This window comes from Taudactylus pleione, unplaced genomic scaffold (assembly GCF_031769625.1).
Source record: "Taudactylus pleione unplaced genomic scaffold, aTauple2 ptg000079l, whole genome shotgun sequence".
NCBI lineage: Eukaryota > Metazoa > Chordata > Amphibia > Anura > Myobatrachidae > Taudactylus > Taudactylus pleione.
The window spans coordinates 2,686,122-2,707,061 of NW_028284481.1; the positions used below are offsets into that span (position 1 = coordinate 2,686,122).

Consider the following 20,940-nt stretch of genomic DNA (forward strand, 5'->3'; position numbering starts at 1 on the left):
CAGGATGTGAGGAGGGGAATGGAGGCAGCAGGAAGCCACAGACTGAGAGTTATATAGTGGGAGGAGCAGGGTCCCCCAGCAGCACAGAGTATATCAGGAGATGAGGGATGTATTAGTGAGGACAGGGCTGCAAGTGACAGGGGCAGTGACAGGATGTGAGGAGGGGAATGGAGGCAGCAGGAAGCCACAGACTGAGAGTTGTATAGTTGAAGGAGCAGGGTCCCCCAGCAGCACAGAGTATATCAGGTGATGAGTGATGTGTTAGTGAGGACAGGGCTGCATGTGACAGGGGCAGTGACAGGGTGTGAGGAGGGGAATGGAGGCAGCAGGAAGTCACAGACTGAGAGTTATATAGTGGGAGGAGCAGGGTCCCCAGCAGCACAGAGTATATCAGGAGATGAGTGATGCGTTAGTGAGGACAGGGCTGCATGTGACAGGGGCAGTGACATGATGTCAGGAGGGGAATGGAGGCAGCAGGAAGTTACAGACTTAGGGCAGAATGTACTAACCATCGCATACACGTACTTACGTACTTACGTACATTACTTATGTATGCCGTACTTACTGCACGTTATCGAATATATACCGGTTAATATCGCCGGTATGTACCTAGAAAATCGCGAAGGACAGCTTTCCCGGTAAGAGCTGTAATTACAATAGAGGGACTTCTGGGTTTTTTAGGATTTAATATAATACCTGACGACATAGGGGCCTATTTATCAGGCCAAAATCATTTGAAAATAGCTGTTTCCACGTGACTAAGGTAGGTTTTTTTACTTAATTAAAGCAGAGTGCAGGCGATGCCAGGGATATCTCCTGTACTCAGCTAAGTAACGTAGAATATCGCAGTCTATACTTGCCAACCCTCTCTGAATGGCAGGGAGACTCCCTGAAATAGCAGCAATCTCCCTGACTCCCTGAAGAGTCTAGCAATCTCCCTGATTACACTTTACCCCCATTATGTAGCTGTTATATACTTAGAAAAAAAGAAATAAGATACATATACATTCAAATGGGATCATCAGTGCCATTTCCCTGCATACATGCCTGCCCTCCCAGAAGTTGAGGGAGGCTCACGATTTTTTGGGCAATCCCCCGCACCCCCGGAAGGGTAGGCATTTCTCCCGCATTTCTGCGGCGATCGCGGGTCTCCGTGTAGGGGGCGGGCTTAATGATGCAATTCTTCATGATTCGTGTAATTTGGGCCTGCCCCTATTTAAATTCAAGCCAATCGCGACAATTTAACGCGAGGGGACGGGACTTAATTACGCGAATCATCAGGGTCTCCCCCCCTCCTGCTTCTCTTACTCACGCTTCTCCCGGGAAGAGGAAAAAAAAGGAGGCAAGTATGGTTATAAGGTTATATTTTTTTCTGTCAATTTTATGAAACACTCCTCATATGTAGCAGTACACGTCCACTGCAACATCGCGCATATAGATGTTACTTTCACAATCTCCCTGAAATGATTTGTCAAAAGTAGACAAGTATGATCGCAGTCCCCAAAAAGCTTGGCCCTTCTAGCTAATATCATGGGAAGACCTGATGGGCGATGAGCGGTGACAAAGCCGGGAGAGAATCCGAAAGTAAAGCATAGTTGCCTACCTTCTAAAATCTCTTCCCGGGAGAAGCCCGGGTAAGAGAAGCAGGAGGATGGCAACGGGGGCGGGGCCTGACGAGCTATGTCATTAAGCCCCGCCCCTCACTGCAAATTGCCGCGATTGGCTGTAATTTGCATAGGGGCGGGGCCGAATGACGTGATTCATTTAGAATCACATCTTAAGCCCCACCCCCTACACCAGTGATTTTCAACCTTTTTCAACTTGAGGCACACAGCTCAAGAGTTTAAAATTGCCAAGGCACACCATCCGGCAATGCGGGGTGCGAGACAGATGAAAAAACACACATACATTGGCCTCCGCAGGAATAAAACACACATACATTGGCCTCCGCAGGAATAATACACACAAACACTGGCTTCCGCAGGAATAAAACACACATACATTGGCCTCCGCAGGAATAAAACACACTACAATGGTCTCTGCAGGAATAAAACACAATACAATGGCCTCCGCAGGAATAAAACACACATACATTGGCCTCCGCAGGAATAAAACACACATAAATTGGCCTCCGCAGGAATAAAACACACATACATGGGTGTCCACAAGAATAAAACACACATACATTGGTCCCAGAATAATAACTAGAGATGAGCGGTTCGGATTCTGTGGAATCCGAACCGCTCCGAACATTGGGGATCCGAGTCCACCCGAACCCTGTTCGGGTGTTCACCGCCTGACTCGGATCCCCGTTCGGGGCCGAACGGCGGCCGTCTGATGTCGGATTCTCACTAGAGAATCCGACATCAGGTCTCCTCGTGTGTAGGGCAGAGCGCAGTGATAGCGCTCTGCCCTACACAGACACAGACACACAGCCGCCAGCGGCAGCTGTGTGTTTGTTACAGCAGCCAATGAGAGTCACACAGACTCTCATTGGCTGCTGCACGGAGGGAGCCGGCTGGAGCTCACACATGAGCTCCGTCTTCCGGCTCCCTCCTCAGCGTGTGACAGAGCGGACGGCGCGGGAACGGGGATACAGGTAAGTTTTTATTTTTTAATTTGTGCAAGGGCCGGGGGAGCTACTGGGGGGGGTCTGCTACTGGGGGGGGCTATATTACTGGAGGGGCTTGCTACTGGGGGGGGGCTATACTACTGGGGGGTCTGCTACTGGGGGGGCCATACTACTGAGGGGCCTGCTACTGGCGGGGGCCATACTACTGGGGGGGGCCTGCTACTGGGGCAGCCTACTACAGGGGGGGCCATAATACAGGGGGGGGCCCATACTACAGGGGGGGCTACTACAGGGGCAGCCTACTACTGGGGGGGGCCTGCTACTGGGGCAGCCTACTACTGGGGGGGCCATATTACTGGGGGGGCCATACTACTGGGGGGCATACTACTGGGTGGCATGATAATGGGGGGCATACTACTGGGGGGGCCTGCTAATGGGGGGCATACTACTGGGTGGCATGCTAATGGGGGGCATACTACTGGGGGGGCCTGCTAATGGGGGGCATACTACTGGGGGGCATTCTACTGGGGGCACTGCATAGTGGACCCTACTACTAAAGGGACTGCATAGGGGGCACCACTGCTGGGGGACATTGTGTAAGGGACACCGCTACTGTGGGCATTGTGTAAAAGGGTCACTACTGTGGGCATTGTGTAAAAGGGGCACTACTGTGTGTCGTAACATAAATAAGAGACACTACTTTATGGTGTAATGTGAATCAGGCCCTATGTGCGGTGTAATGCGAATAAGATTGTGCACTGTGACTCCTAGGGCCGTAGCCCACTTTGTAAACAAGTACTGTGACTCTGCTGGCCGTACCCCACTGGGTGGGTGCACTACTTTTCATTTCTGCCACTGCTGTGTGGCAATGTGTCATAGATGTGCTTTATACTGTGGTGTCTGTGTCGTTGTGCCGCTGCTTTGTCGCTTAGTGTAACCAGTCGGCTCACTGCAACCTTTGGCCAATAATGTTGAAAACAATATTATAAGCTGTGATATGGTCTAAATTGACTGGAAATTAATGTTATTGAGGTTAATAAAGACCAATTTATGTGATTTTAGCTTTTTTTGTCAATTATTGTAAAAAAATCCAAATCCAAATCCAAATCCAAAGCCAGTCACCGCAGTTTGGCAAATCCAAATCCAAATCCAAAGCCGGACGACGAATTAGAACCAAATCCAAATCCGGCAAAAATGGTCCGGCGCACATCCCTAATAATAACACACTACATTGGCCCCCACAGAAAAAAAAACAATACATTGGCCCCCACAGAAAAAAACAAAACATTGCTCCCCACAGAAAAAACAATTACATTGGCTGGCCACACAGAATAAACCACAATGCTCTCCACACACAAAAAATCAACAACACTGGCTGACCCCTACAGAAAAAAACCCACATTGCTCCCATGTTAAAAATAAATAAAGATTTATTGGCACCTACCAGGCTGTGCAGAGCTGTCAGTGCAGCAGAGTGCAGCCGTCGGGTGGAGCGGGCCGGTAAGCACACTAGAGGACAGGCGGAGAGGACAGGTGGAGCGGGATGACTGGCTGGCTGAGCGGGCAGGCGTGACCTGTGATGTCACGCCGCCGCGCATACAGAGTCACGGCCCGGGCGCGCCTGAGCTTCCCAGAAGAGCTCAGCGGCAGCGCTGCCCGGGCCGCAATGACTGTACTGCAGTAATGTGATCGGCGGCTCTGACAGCAGACTCCAACGGCGGCGCGGCACACTAAACAACTGCCCACGGCACACCGGTGTGCCGCGGCACAGTGGTTGAAAACCGCTGCCCTACACGGATACCCGCAATCGCCGCGGGAATTCTCTTCATTCTGCCCACTTCACTAGGAAGTGGGCAGAATACGGGAGAAATGCCTACCCTTCCGGGGGTGCGGGGGGTTGCCCGAAAAATCAGGAGCCTCCCGCGAAAACCGGGAGGGTAGGCATGTATGAAGTAAAGTGATTGTGAAAAATATATATTTTTATATGGCTGCAGTATGTGGTGATAACTAGAGATGTGCGCCGACCCTCGTGTTTTGGTTTTGGATCTGGATCTACCCTGGTTTTGGATCTGGATTGGTTTCGACAAAACCTCACCTCTGTGTTTTGTTTTCGTGTTTTGGTTTTGGATCTTGATTTTTTCTTAAAAAATCATAAAAACAGCTAAAATCACATAAAATGGGCCTGTTTTTGTTCCTACAGTATAATTAACCTCAATAACATTCATTTCCAGTAATTTCCAATCAATTTTGACCACCTCACAATATTATTTTGCTTCATCTAGTTAAGGCCAAAAGGGTGCATCCAGCTAGCTGGCAGACTAAGCTAAGTGACACAGTGGGCGGCACTAACATGTGGCAGTTCAGCTTCTAATTACCAACACGGATACATTGTGTTATACAGTGTGGGTTGGATACACCAATAGTGCACTTACTGTAACAGCAGTGTCGGCAGGGCGAGGTTGCTGGCGGTGTCCTCAGTACATGGAATGGCAGTGCTGCGGTGCTGGCAGTGTTCTCAGTGAAGGGTACCGGCGGTGTTGGCAGAGCGAGGGTGCCAGCAGTGTCCTCAGTGCAGGCTTGCTGACTGTGTCGGCAGTGCAGGGGTGTTCTCAATGCAGGGTGCCAGCAGTGTCGGCAGAGCAGGGGTGCCAGCGGTGTCCTCAGTGCATGTGTGCTGACAGTGCTGGCAGTGCAGGGATGCTGGTGGTGTCCTCAGTGTGGGAGTGTCGACAGTGTGGGGATCGATGACGGTGTCCTCAATACGTGCAGAAGCAGTGCAGGGGTGCCGGCAGTGTCGGCAGCGGTGGTGTTGGCAGTGGGGGATGCTGCCAGTGGGGGTACCGGCAGCGAGGGGTGCCGGCGGTGTCAGGCGGCGAGGAATGGCAGGCGCCATCTTCTTTTTCTTCTGTGTGCATTTTCAATGGGTTTAACGCTGATTGGTTGAGAGCCGTGACAGACGGCTCTCTCAGCCAATCAGCGTTAAGCCCACTCAATACAAAACCTTGCGACCCGACAGCGGGGTCGCAAGGTTTTGCCTTGGGTGAGGGACCCGGGGCAGGCAGGGAGATCCGAGTTTCGCTCGGATCACCCCGGATCCCCGATATTCGGGTGGGTTCGGATCTCTGAGATCCGTACCCGCTCATCTCTAGTGATAACAAATGACACTTTACAGGGCCAAACAGCATTATTATTTGTTAACTACAGTAGAACAAATTAGGTAGTTTTTCCTGTTCTGTATTATGGGGCATAATACAGAACAGGAAAAACTACCTAATTTGTTCATTAATGTATGTAAGATAATTTTTTTATATAGTTCCCTTTAGCAGAGTTATGTGAAGCCGGTCGTGCCAGCAGCGCTGTGTTTGGCAGCCAGAGATTTGTGTAGATAGCGGAGAGATTGTTGGGATCCTGTCATCCTCTCTGTGTTCTCTCTGATGTACGTTCCAGCATGGCAGGAATTACAGCACTTTCCTTCTGTACATCTGCTCCTTTAATAAACCACACCGTACATCTGGCTGCAACTTACATCCTTTGCCAGAACTATCTCTTTAGTCAGGGCCGAAACAAGGATTTTTGTCACTCGGGGCAAGGCAGTAACTTGGCGCACCCCCACCCACCATAAATATAGACCATGGGCCTGATTCAGAAATGGGCGGAATGGCAGAGCCGCACACAAGCGTCTGTGCAATGCCGTCCATCTCAAATGCAAATGCAGCAGCAGGCGTCTAGAAACCTCCTTGCTGCATCTGCGATCCCAGCGCTGTGACTGAGGCCGCAGTCTGGGATCACCATCGCAACCATTGCGATCGATGGTCACGATGGTTGCTCCTGCGGTAGCAGCAGCCTGTGTCTATGTTACGCCTCCCCCCACCGCCACTTACCTGGATCTTCTCCTTGCTCCTCCTTCAGGCAGCGCCGGCGGCAGGCTCCTCGCACACTGTTCTTCAGCACATGTGATGTCATCATCATCATCATATGCGCAGCGCAGAGAGGGGGGAAAAGAACCTTTATTGTCCAGGGTGATCCCGGTCCCTCTTTGCCTGCGCCCTGCTGTATAGTCCAGTGGTGCGGGCACATAGCCCGGTCGCAATCAGCGGACCAGACATCAGCTAAAGATAAGTCAGGGGAGCTCCGGTCAGGGGCCCCCCCATCTATTTGCCTCCTTAAATCCGGTGCCCGGGGCACATGCACCCTTAGCCCCTGACCTAGTTGTGGCCTTGCTGTAGTTTTCAGTGAGAGAGGCTCCTGCTGCTTTCACTGTGGTCCCGGTCCTAGGGCCTGATTCATTACAGATCGCAACTGCGATTGCAATAGTGATTACGCACGCAGTGTCACTGCGATAGTATGCTAATCCATTGCAATCGCTTTGCCGTTGCAGCACTACATAAGGACGCCCACTTTACCTTACACGCATCCGTAATGTTTAGCAAGACTGCGAAATCGAGTACCATCGCAGCCTCACGCACACTTGCACAAGCCCTGACCTTACTCAGAAATTGCTAACAACCATGCACGCTATCAGGCCTCAGGCTGCATAGGGAAACGCAGTGGATCGCAGTGGATAATTTATGCAACGGCATTCAAACGCACCGGTACGCCCGCGTACGGCCGACCACCCTCCCCCCCCCGTTCCCACCAACTGTGGGCCTGATTCAGACCCGCTCGCAAGCGCACAGCGCACAACATTATATAGTTAATATATATCCTTATCGTCCATACGTGCCCGCGCATCGCAGGTCGTTGGGCACCGAAAAATGCACGATATGAATGATAACGATATGATCAATATAGTTGATATCGTCCATTTTAATCGTACTGTGTGTACGCACTAGGGGTGAGCGGGTTTGGATTTCTGAAATCCGAACCCCCCCGAGCCCCCCCGATCCGAGGCCGATCCGAGTCAGGCTCGACTTTTCCCGCCTGACTCGGATCTGAAATCGAGGCAAAACGTCATCATCCCGCCTTCCGGGTCTCGCGGGTTTTGGATTCTATATAAGGTACCCGCGTCGGCGCCATTTTCTCACTCGGCTGTGGACAGTGAAGAGGGAGGGTGGGAGTTAGGGCTGGCTGGGCTGTGTAGTGTAGTGTAGCGTAGTGCAGTGTAGTGTTGTGCTGTGCTGTGCTGCGCTGCTGTTGTCCATAGGGGCTGTGTCCACTCCTTCAAAGTCCATAGGGGCTGGCTGGACTGTGTTGTGCAGTCATTCTCCATAGGGGCTGTGTCCACTCCAAAGTCTTGTGCAGTGTCCCAGTCCTAAAGGGGTGCTGTAGTGTTGTCCAGGGGGTGCTCTGTCCATCAGGGGTGCTCCCCCCAAGTGCAAAAAAAAAATAATATTTTTTCTGTGTTTGTGAATTGTGTGCACTGTGGCTGCACGTGCATCAACAAAGGAGCAGCGCCAAGCGTGCGCCTGTGTCCCATAAGTAAAAGGCCGGCTGGTTTGTCCGTTAAAGGGTGCTGTAACCCCCAAAGGGCACTCCAAACAAAATAAAAAAATATATTTTTTTGTGTTTGTGAATTGTGTGCGCAGTAGCCGCACGTGCATCAACAAAGTAGTGCCAAGCGTGCGCCTGTATCCCATAAATAAAGGGCCGGCTGGATTGACCGCTAAAGGGTGCTGTAACCCCCAAAGGGCACTCCAAACAAAATATTTTTTTTTTTCTGTGTTTGTGAATTGTGTGCACTGTGGCTGCACGTGCATCAACAAAGGAGCAGTGCCAAGCGTGCGTCTGTGTCCCATAAGTAAAAGGCCGGCTGGCTTGTCCGTTAGAGGGTGCTGTAACCCCCAAAGGGCTCTCCAAACAAAATAAAAAAATATATTTTTTTGTGTTTGTGAATTGTGTGCGCAGTAGCCGCACGTGCTTCAACAAAGTAGTGCCAAGCGTGCGCCTGTGTCCCATAAATAAAGGGCCAGCTGGATTGACCGCTAAAGGGTGCTGTAACCCCCAAAGGGCACTCCAAACAAAATAAATTTTTTTTTTCTGTGTTTGTCAATTGTGTGCACTGTGGCTGCACGTGCATCAACAAAGGAGCAGCGCCAAGCGTGCGCCTGTGTCCCATAAGTAAAAGGCTGGCTGGCTTGTCCGTTAAAGGGTGCTGTAACCCCCAAAGGGCACTCCAAACAAAATAAAAAATGCTTTTCTGTGTTTGTGAATTGTGTGCACTGTGGCTGCACGTGCATCAACAAAGGAGCAGCGCCAAGCGTGCGCCTGTGTCCCATAAATAAAAGGCCGGCTGGCTTGTCCGTTAAAGGGTGCTGTAACCCCCAAAGGGCAATCCAAACAAAATAAAAATATATATTTTTTTGTGTTTGTGAAGTGTGCGCAGTAGCCGCACGTGCATCAACAAAGGAGCAGCGCCAAGCGTGACCTGTGTCCCATAAGTAAAGGGCCGGCTGGCTCATTTCTTAAAGGGTGGTGTAACCCACAAAGTGCACTAGTCTCCAACAAAAATAAAAAATTATTTTCTGTGTTTGTGTGCGCCTTAGCCGCACGTATATATCAATATAACATAAATGGAGGACCAAACTTTCTACGATAAAAATAAAATAGGGAAAGATCAAGAACCACTTCCTCCTAGTGCTGAAACTGCTGCCACTAGTCATGACATAGACGATAACATGCCATCAACGTCGTCTGCCAAGGCCGATGCCCAATGTCATAGTAGAGGGCACATACAATCTCAAATGACAAAGTTCAGGAAAATGACCTTGAAAAAAATATTTAAATCATCTGAAGAGAAACGTAAACTTGCCAATATGCCATTTATGACACGAGTGGCAAAGAACGGCTAAGGTCTTTCCCTATGTTCATGACTAGTGGTTCAGCTTCACATGACGATGGAAGCCCTCCTCCCGCTAAAAAAATCAAACGAGTTAAGCTGGCAAAAGCACAGCGAAGAACTGTACGTTCTAAGAAGATATCACAAATCCCCAAGGAGAGTCCAAGTGTGGTGGCGGTTGCGATGCCTGACCTTCCCAGCACTGGACGGGAAGAGGTGGCTCTTTCCACCATTTGCACGCCCCCTGCAAGTGCTGAAAGGAGCACCCACAGTCCACTTGCTGATATGCAAATTGAAGATGTCACTGTTGAAGTACAACAGGATGAGGATACTGGTGTAGCTGGCGCTGAGGAGGAAGTTGGCGAGGAGGATTCTGATGGTGATGTGGTTTGTTTAAATCAGGCTCCGGGGGAGACAGTTGTTGTCCGTGGGATGAAAAAGCCCATCACGGTCATGCCTGGGCAGAAGACCAAACATTCCACCTCTTTGGTCTGGCAATATTTCTATCCAAATCCGGACAACAACTGTCTTGCCATATGTACCATATGTAAAGGTGAAATAAGTAGGGGTAGGGACGTTAACCACCTAGGAACATCCTCCCTTATACGGCACCTGCAGCGCGTTCATAAAAAGTTACTGTCAAGTTCAGAAACTTTGGCTAAGACCGTAAGCAGTCCAGGGACACCTAAATCCCTTTTTCCTGTTTTATCCAAGGAATCGGTGGATGAGGAGGATGAGGACGACATCTTGCCTCCGTAGAGCCAGTTTGTGCAGGGACACATTAATTGCCAGCTTGTTTTGTGGGGGCCCAAACGAACCAATCATTTCAGCCACAGTCATGTGGCAGACCCTGGCGCTGAAATGATTGGTTTGTTAAAGTGTGCATGTCCTATTTATACAACCATAAGGGTGGGTGTGAGGGCCCAAGGACAATTCCATCTTGCACCTTTTTTTTTTCTTTGCAGTATGTACTGTTTGGGGCCTAGTTTTTCAAACTGCCATCCTGTCTGCCACTGCAGTGTCACTCCTAGATGGGCCACGTGTTTGTGCCGCCCACTCGTGTCGCTTAGCATAGTCATCCAGCTACCTCGGTGCAACCTTTTGGAAATAAAAACAATATTGTGAGGTGTTCAGAATAGACTGGAAATGAGTGGAAATGAAGGTTATTGAGGTTAATAATTGAATAGGAGCATAAAATCCAACACATTCTGTGATTTTAGCTGTTTTTATGCTTTTTTTCAAAAAAATACAGATCCAAAACACAAAACCCAGAACCCAAAACACAGAAGGGTGGTTTTGGCAAAACCAATCCAGATCCAAAACACGAAGAAAGATCCAGATCCAAAACCAAAACACAAAACACGAGTGGCCGGTGCACACCCCTAGTACGCACCATAAGGGACAAGACACCACCATCATACCGACAGATAGATGGGTCTATGTAAGCATCTATAGGTCTACAGAAAATAAAGAACCACAAGCCTGACCCCAGCTGGACAGTCTCTCTCCACCAATCTGCACTTCCCCAAAGGGAATGACCGTGAGTGACCCATTCATTCTGCGTTAGGCAGTGTACCATGTACTGTACGTCTGCGGCTGGGGTCAGGTTTGCATATTTTTTATTTTCTGAAAATGTATGGATGCCTACATGGACCCAAGAGGTTTCCATCCAAGGGGTTTGTGAGTATTTTAATAAAATAACACCCCCTCCAGTATCCAAGTACTGCCATTATTTTAATATATTCTTCACAGTGGGACTACAGATGCCTGCGAGCCCTATTACAGTCTATTTTTTCACCATTAACCCTGCACCCGCTGCCACTAGTCCAGGGCTGGTTGATCCTTGGGAGGGGGACCCCAGTTTATTTTTGGGGTCCCAACTTTCCACGGATTTCCAGCCCTGAGCTGACCAATTTGGGACTAGTTTACAATGAGGCAGGGTGACCCCATACTGAGGGGAGCCAAGAGAGGGGGGGGAGGCGGGTACTAATTACCCGGGCTTGTTGGAGAGTATGTAGTCAGGAAGCCGATGGTCTAAATGCCAACCACCGGCTTCCCGACTGTCTAATCCTGGCAAGGTACTAATGACAGGCGTCAAAATCCCGACACCTGTCATTAGACTTACGCTGGGAGCCCGACGCCCGGCATATAGTGAACGAAGGTAAGCTGGGTGCCGGGTGCAAACAGCCGCGGGGGGGGGAGGGTTAGGCTAGGAGAAGGGGCGGTTAGGGTTAGGTACCCCCGGGGGGAGGTTAGGGTTAGGCAACCCCCCGGGAGACTTAGGTTAGGGCTGCGGGGAAGGGGGTGTTAGGTTTAGGCACTTAGAGGGGGGTTAGGGATAGGTACTAGGGGGGAGGTTAGGGTTAGGAGGGTTAGGGTAGGGAATTAGGTTAGCGGTACTTACCATAATTAGACATCGGGATCTTCGCCCCTGCCGGGCTTCTGCTGTTGGGATAATACCTACTACACCCTGTTGGAGTTAGTGATCTGAGCAGTGCTTTTCCCAATCTTGTATGCCACTGGCAGGTCTATTGTTTGGGCGGTTCAGCCATTGTTTTAACATTGGTTTTTGGTCGGTTTTAAAACCGTCCTTTAGAAAATCTCCGGTTGATATTGACATCTAATGTAAAAGTAATTGATTGTTGGTCCGATGTTCTAAAGTATTCTAAAGTAGGGTGGTTGGTCGTTTTGCCATCTGTTTTGACTTTAGTAAATCTCCGAAATACAACACCCACAGGAAATCACCCAAAAAACTCAAAAATCGACCAAAACCGCAGTATAATAAATGTACCCCTTGTTCTCCAACTGTTAATGCAATAATCTGTGAATATGTTCATTATGTGCTGCCTTATAGCTAAGAACAGATAATTATGAGGATCAGCTCCTCAGCTGTATTTATTGTTTAATGGTAACTGCGCAAACTGAACAAAATTATTTTTGGATGAAGTTGAAGGAGTTTAAATATAAAAAAATAATAATACAAAAAAAAAAAAATCTACTTGCAGCAAATCCCCTGGATGTTTTTGTCCTGATTGTCTAAGGGAATTTGCTATCAGACTATGGCCCTCATTCAGAGCCGCTCGTTAGCGGCAGTACGCTCGTTCCGAGCGATGTTTGCACATCTGCGCATGCGTACGGTTTTTAGTACGCATGCGCGAACCAGTCAGTGCGGCCAAAAATCGTTGGTACGCAATATAGCGAGTGCCTGCTATTTTGAATGACAGAATGAGGCGTATGTGGGTGGTAACAGGGGAAGGTGCTTGAAAATGGGGAGTGGAGATCCGAACGCAGGCGTGCTTAAAGGTCAAAACGGGCGTTTTATGGGTGTGTATATTTAAAACAGCAGCGTCATTGTTCACGTCACTGGGTTATTTTATAGCCAGAACTGCTCGCAAATTTGTGGTAGCAAACACCAACCACAAGAATAGCGAGCAGTTCATACGCTGGTCGATGTACTCGATTAATCTAATAAATAGCGGACATGACGTAGGATGCGTGCGGCCAGGGGGCGTTTTTAACAAATAAACGAGCGTATGTTTTGCTCGCTCGTTCAGACTTAGAGGTGTGAACAGACTGCAATGTGCGTACGGATCATTTGAATAGCCACCCCTTGTTTTTAAACGAACGACCGCAAATAGCGAACGGCTCTGAATGAGGGCCTATCTCCTCAGACTACATTGATCAATGTCAGTGCACAAGTGGTTACTGTAGGTAACAAATGTAATAAATGCTTGTTTTTCTTCCAGAAGCCAGAAGTACATTTAATAACAATTTACAAATCATCTGCACCTGGCTCCTGATTGATCAGCCAGGTCAAGAGATGTAATTTTCCGCCACAGTGACTCAATATTAACTCTGTAAGTCGGACAGAAATAATATGGAAACCCAAACAAAGTCCCAGGAATTCAGCCTTTTTTCAGGCTTACGGAACATCTTTCCAGCCAATAACCTGTATGTATTATACTCAGCTGCCTTGGTGACGCTGCCTGGAGAATCCAAGGCATAACTTGTACCACTTTTACACCTAAATTCCGGGTCTGACCCAGAGTTGGAACAGGGTTCCAATCCGGATCAGACCCGGAGTATAGCTGGCGCCGACCCAGGATATTCCCGAGTCGGCGCTGTTCACACCGGAGTTGGGTCTGCACAGACCTGACTTTTCCGGCGTTGAAGTGGACGCTTGGAAATGATGTCATCTCCCAGTGCAAGTGAAGCCGGACCAATCGGCCCACATGCGGTGCGCTCCAGGTCATCGTGATCTGGAGCGCGCCGTTCACACTGCACAGTTTCACGTGTTACTCCCGTGTTAAACCCCGCAAGTTACCTGGGTTGGATTGCCGGGATCCAACCCTCTCCCCTTTTACACCAAGGAGCTACCCGGGTTAATCCTGCAATAAACCGGGTTTTAGTTCTGGTGTATAAGGGGTATAAGTGTTGTGTGGAGCCTGTCTGTAGGTACATACGTTCGCATGTCAGCCAGATCACCAGCTTGTGCATGCACAGAAGCTCAGAATTGGCCCTTCAGAACCACTAGTTAATTTAAAATAGCTACACACAGTGCCAGAGGCATATTTAGAGAGGAGGCCTGGAGGCCTGTGTTCACTCACCATCCGGGGCCCCCTCCTCTCTCTCTGGCGGCCGCGGCGCTCTGACAGGATCAGTAGACTCCAGGCACTAGTCTGTGTCCAGAATCTACTGCGCATGCTGCGACATTTTCCCGGCGATTTTCCTACTGCACATGTGCAGAACGCTGGGAGATTGTCCGCTGCAGCCATTTTCCAGGCATTCTGTGTAGCGCCTCTCCAGCCGACTTGGGACTTTGGAGAGGTAAATATTAGGAAGTATGGGTGCAGGGTGTGCGGTGTGGGTCCCCCTTGACCGAGGGGCCCGTGTGCCCCGCAGACCCTGCACCCATTGTAGATATGCCCCTGTAAAGTGCCAAACTGGGGTATAAAGGGAATGCAGGGGTAGGTGCCCAAGTGTAAAGGGTGTGATAAGCCACCACAGAGTTGGCCATCCATTAGAGAGGACATGCAAAGAACAGGGCTTTATAAAGGAGGGAACAGGAGGGTGTCAGGACCACCCACTTTGATTGGCAGAAAGAATAATCTTTGTGCAGTTTCCATAGAACCAAAGCAAGCACCCACGTTAATCCATGACACTGCTGCACCAAGTTACTGACCTCTAGAGGAGGGTGCGGGGCCCTCAGGCATTGTTCTGATAAAGGGGCCTCTGGTGTCGCGGCGGGCCTGGGATTGGATGACTAGCATGGCCATGTAGCTTCCAGTATACGTTCGGTAATATTGCAATACTGGATCACCCTGTAATTTACCTTTTGTGTTCCATTAGCATATAGAAAGGATAAATGACATTACACGACATGTATAGTAAAGCTGGATGTATTGTTACAGCACCGTTGGGGATACTCACGGCACAGATCTCCTTCATCCTCCTCTTCCTCACAGTCCGCTACGAAATTGCAGACTTGCGACAGTTTAATTTCCATCCCGCTCCTGCAGTGAAAAGATCCATCCAGGGTCATTTTAACGCCGGGGGCATTTCCTGAAAAGGAGGACGAGAATATGTGAAAGATAGAAAATAGGTGCTCTTGTGGAACTACATGTCCCAGCATGCTCTGCACACTTTGCTTATGTTACAATAATCAGATAACGTTCCATCAGTTATCGGTGTCCCACAGATAATGGGGCAGATGGATTCGTACAGAGGGGGGATTAATCAAACCTTCTAGAGAGGACAAGTGCAGGTGTTTCCCATAGAAACCAATCAGATTGTAGCTATCATTTTATAGAATGACCTAGATAAACAATAGCTATTAGCTGATTGGTTACTATAGGCGGGCTGGGGGCATTAACACCAAGCATATGCAAGTTGGGCAACACTACGGACAATTAGTAGTTAGGGGCTGGGACTTCCACAAATCACTTTCCCTGGGCCCCCAACAAATCTTAATTCCGACCAGAGAGCCTTGCACAGAGATCAGGTCACACCTGGCAATATCTCATATGACATACAATCAGCCCAGTAATAGAAATGATATTAATACAGCTACCAACATGCCTCTGAGGCTACTGGAGAATAGCCACAGTAATTACAACTGCTGCTCTATAAATGTCCACATATGTCATAACGCGGGACAATCATTTGGGGTTTATTTTATGTATGCAAATGTCCCGATCGTTCCAGAATATAACATGATGCTGTTATTATCCACAGTAGTGAATTTAGGCTTCTTCAGTGCTGTTTCAATTCTGTACATCCGGATTTTTACACAACAAGATGATTTGCAGTAAATATTATGGTGCCTTATGGCTGAAATACAGCATTTCCAGATACAGTTCTGTATTTAAGTGAAGGCCATTGGGCAATGCTGCATTCCCTGAGCCAGGCCCTTGTCCTACTATTAAGACCACCCCACATGGAGTTACATTTATACACAAATACAGAATGAGAATATATATTACATTCATTCTACACAACAGGAGTAGTGGCACTGTATAGTAAAACACAGACATATTTAAAGATACTGAACATCCTTATCATAGTACGTATCGTAATAAGCTGGTGCTGTATAAAGGATAAAGGTGATATCCTGGGTGAATGTCAGTCCGAAAAATGTGCTATGATTCCATTTTACACAATGGTAATAACCTGTATTTATTTTATCTGTATCTGTGATGTGGTCTCTGGCTTAAAAATAATGTCTACTCCGAATTTTGAAATTATAGTAGGAGAGGCGATAACTATTTATTATTTTAAAAGATTCGCAGGTGGAGCTACAGTAATTGTTCCACTTGTGATTCTGTGAGTACACCTGGAAAACATGCACTGTTTAGGGTCCTGAGGACCAAGATTTAGAACCTATGTTGTAAATTGTAGACCGGAGGAGGAGGGTGGGGTGCGAAGCGTTGATATTGTGGCACGCCTCTTTCCATCCCAAACGCACGGCTGCTACCATACCCATGCTGGACATGACAGGAGCAATGGATCACATAAGAGCATTCTTCATGACCCCCTTCTGTTCTATGGATTGCAAGGGTGGGTGGAGGGTCACCAGCTGTGTGAGCGAGGCCGTGGATTCTTGCTGAAGCCCTGCACTATCAGGAAAGTATTGGGCGTGGATGAACAACATAGAAAAGCTGGCTTACATAAAGAAAAATGTTGTTTACTGGCCTGTTTAAGAGTGTACGTTTTTATAATATCCTGTAATGGTCATATGTAACGGGTTCCAGACTGTAGATAGACAGTAATTAGAGAGACAATGCCTAGATAGACACCAGATGTTAGACAGTCAGTAGGGCGACAGGACAAAAGGTCGACAGGGTCAAGAGGTCGACACACTAAAGGTTGACATGTAAGAATGTCAACATGTACAAATGGTCGACATGGTCAAAAAGTCGACAAGAAAATGGTCGACACAAATGATCGACACATGCTTTTTTTTTAAGGGTTAGGCGCTTACTGGAGGGTTATGGTTAGGCACTTACCCCCACAGTTAGGGTTAGGCACTTTCTGGAGGATTATGGTTAGGCACTTACCCCGACGGTTAGGGTTTTACCCAGATGGTTAGGGTTAGGCACCAGGAGGGACAGTTAGGGTTAGGCACTTACCGGAGGGTTAGGGTTAGGCACTTACCGGAGGGTTGCGGTTAGGCACTAGAAGGAACGGTTAGGGTCAGGCACCTACCCCGATGGTTAGGGTTAGGCACTAGGAGGGAGGGTTAGGCACCAAGGGGAGGGTTAGGGTGAAGATTAGGGCTAAAAAATAAAAATAAAAAATTATGCGTCGTCATGTCGACCTTTTGACCCTGTCGACCTATTGACTGTCTAACATCTGGTGTCTACCTAGACATTGTCTATCTAATTACAGTCTATCTCTTATACCACACCCGTATGTAATGGAGTCAAACCGGGAAATTACCTGAGTTTTAAATCCTCGGAACTGCGCATAAAAAGATCCATTTCAAAATTAAAATGAATGAATGCATAAAATTTCCCAGGCAAAAATGTGATTAACTTGATCCATCTAATCTGGCTCACATCACCGCTCCACTGGTTCTCCGCGGCTTTGGAGAACTCTTAATCGTCAGCGATTTAATTAGATGGACACTTCAATGTTTTGTTTTACCGCCTGCCAACTGGAAATTAATGAGGGATGTAACAAAACAACACACTTTTACCCTACAAAGAAATGTAAAGGAGTACATCAGTGTTGGGGAATAAATAGTATAAAAAAAAATACAATGAAAAAATAAGATATCCAGTTACGATCCATGTCAGGTTGGGTTTGTTCCGCTTATTTCTCTGGAGCCGTAGATAGTATTTACAGAATATGAAAACTATTATTACAGAGAAGGTCACTGTATTAGGTAACTTCATACATACTGTACCTACGTGCTGGCGTCTTCGCGTGTTGTCACTTGCATGCTCATTAGGCAATTACCTGAGAAACTAATTCGATGTTTTCCCCAATGCAAAATGTACATATTTCAAGGAACGACAGGTGAACGAACATGAGCAGAGGAAATGGGGAGAGGGGTAGCTGGCCACCATCTGGGCAATGTGGCGACAAGGGTGCCCCACGTCTTCTGCTACAGGATACACCATGGCTAGCCAACCCTGGTCCTCTAGAGCTATCAACAGTGCGTGTTTTCCAGGTCTCCCCATAGAATCAGTGAAATACCACCTGTGGATCTTTTCAAATGTGTTAGTGAGTAATGAATACACCTGTGCACCAGCTAGGCCCATTCAAGGCAAGAGTTCGGCTTTTTCCAACGCGTTTCATCCAATGGGACTTTTTCAAGACTTGAAAAAAAAAACCCAGTATGAACGATTTCACTAATGAAATCATTATGTAGGGCAGTCAGAATGGACGATGAACGATAACTACCAACTACAATTGGGAGCGAGCATTGGTACGATAACGATAACTACCAACTACAATTGGGAGCGTGCATTGGTAATTATCATTCATCGTTTTGGGGCAAAAACGGAACGATTTTTTGAACGACTTAACGATAACTACGTTGTTAACAACAGATCGTTCAAAAAATTGTTACGTGTGTACGCACCATTAGTCTACCTTGTCTTTTACTCAAGGGTAGTAGTACAGGACAGTGGGACAGGTCCCCCATATTAGGGCTGTCCCTCCTACATTGGGGCAGTTGGGTGGTACAGTGTGTTTACTGAATAGTGATGAAACATATAGGGCTCATTAGCTGATATGAAGGTTACAGTGTGCTTTTAGGAAATGATACTTTTGTTACCACTAGTCTAATGCCCTAAATTGGTAACAAATTGTTGTATTCTGCTGCGTTCTGGGTCTACAGGGAAAATGCTCTGTGTGGCTGGGACATGCAAACGCACTCACTGACCCAACAGTAATTACAACCTATAGGAGAACCAGTAATAGAGCCTATAGGAGACGGAATCATATTCTGGGACGGTGAGGATAAAGCACAACGTTGTATCTGTACTGTACCTGACATTGTGACCCAACACCTGTGTGCCGGAGCCCTTCACAGTACAACAAATTCCTAAATGTTTTTCCTGTCAGAAATATTGAGCCTTTAATCCATAAACAATTAGGTTCACAAGAAAAGCAATATTCATCAGGGAAACATATTTTTGCTACTTACAAGGACCGCACTCCACAGTACGTTACTATTTCACATTACAGAACCGGAGGCTGCCTGTATCTCTGCTCATCGCTTCCAATCAGCAAACAAAGGCGTCATTTAACCTCTGATTGACTGAACGTGTTCAATTTGTTTGTTTGGGGAGAAATTGACCTTTCAGATGTCATACTGTAAAATAAGATGGTACAGTGGGGTAGATGTATTATAGCGTCACTTAACGTGCCTCTATATCGCTTCCTGCTTTGCCTCTTTACCGACGCAAAGCAGAAAGCACTACCGATGAGATGTATAAACATCGGCTGGAGCAGGGGAGCGATAACTCCCCCCCTGCGGCGCTCCCCGCTAGAGACCACAACGCATCAGCCTAGTGCTGATGCCCTGTGTCTCAGTCCTGGCCGGCTCCACTGAGCATGCGCGGGATCTCGCAAGATCCCCGCATGCAGCCTGGAGCCGGCAGCCGCCGCAGCAGGGACAGCGCTGTCCCTGCTGTGGGGATAGGGCAGCGCCAGGCTGTAGCTGTCGATAGCGACAGCTACAGTGGGCCGAACGGTCAGGCGATCTGATCATTCACACATGGGCCAGGCTATTGGCGCTGCTATCTTGCAGATAGCTTGTAGATTTACTGCCAAACCCCCACCCTCCAATCATACATCGGGTAGAAGCGGTATCAGCGCACATAACGCGCACTGATACCGCTTCTGAGCTTCTTACATCTCCCCCAGTATGCCATAAATACTGGGAAGCTTTATTATGACACTGCAATTTAGATTTCAGTCTGGACACGCCCCTCCCATATGCTGGGCATACATTGCAAGTTAAAATGTAAGTCAGACCGACAGCCCAGCAGATATCGTCATCATACATCATGAGATATGTCACAGTGTATTGGCCACGGTCAGGGTTGTCTTAACAGCAGTGTGGGCCCTGGGCAAAGCAATGCACTGGGTCCCCTACCCACCCATTCACGGGAAAAAAATTTAAATGGTCATTAAAGTTAAACCCTCCTGCATGCCCATCAGACCTCCCACACATGCAGAGAGACTCTGGACCTCATTCAGCGTCGGTCGTTGCGGCCGATGTTCGCTAAACTGCGCATGCATAAAATTCGCAATGCGTGTGCGCAAACTAGCTATTACGATCAGAAATTGCTCTCTCCTTCAACTTGGCCAGGTCGTTAGTTTGAGTGACAGGATGAGGCGTTTGTGGGTGGTAACAGGGGAAGGTGCTTGTGAACGGGGGAGTGGAGATCCGAACGCAGGCGTGCCTGACTATGCAAACGGCGTTTTATGGGCGTGCATAATTAACTAAGTAGCGTCATGGCACATGTGACATGGGAGGTTTTTACACTGACATGATCGTAGTGCTTAAGAGAGGGTATGGTCAACCTTAAGGTCTACAACCAGCTCCGATGGTCTCGATTAATCCTTATATGCCCAGAGATGACGTGTAATGGGAATGAGAAGGGGACGTATTTTTAGTCTTACGGCTGCATCCTCCCCTCGCTCGTCCAGCTAACGATCCCATCTTAACGACGCAACTTGCGAGCGCTTCATTTGCATATCCGGACCCTTTTACCTTACGACCGTGCGGCCGCAACAACCGACTCTGAATGAGGTCCCCTGTCTGGCTGGTCTGAAGCCGGCAGTTGAAGTGAAACTGGGACTGAGGAGAGCACTCGTCACTGGGGGGGGGCTGGGGTAGGGGAGGTTAGATCAGAATACAGTGCTCCGGCGGCCCGGCTTAAAAAAATATCACAAATTTACCAACTGGCCGAGGCTGCAGGGGGGCGGGGAGGCGGGCCCCTACAAGCCTCGGGCCCTTGGGCAACTGCCCAACAAGCCCAATGGAAGAGATGGCCCTGGCCACGGTATCTGCTTTCCTCCTCTGTAAAGGAACAGGGGAAATGCTGGACGGTCATCGGCAGCAGCACATACACTG

General features: G+C 48.3%; 1 protein-coding gene across 1 annotated transcript in view; it reads right to left on the reverse strand.

The window, feature by feature from the left end:
• The window catches only part of ALK (ALK receptor tyrosine kinase), a 1,123,220-nt gene that overhangs the window by 247,996 nt on the left and 854,284 nt on the right, over positions 1–20,940 (reverse strand). Inside the window, exon 6 of the mRNA XM_088467953.1 lies at positions 14,778–14,909. Within this exon, the coding sequence (XP_088324079.1) occupies positions 14,778–14,909 (132 nt within the window). The remainder of the gene's footprint in view (positions 1–14,777; positions 14,910–20,940) is intronic.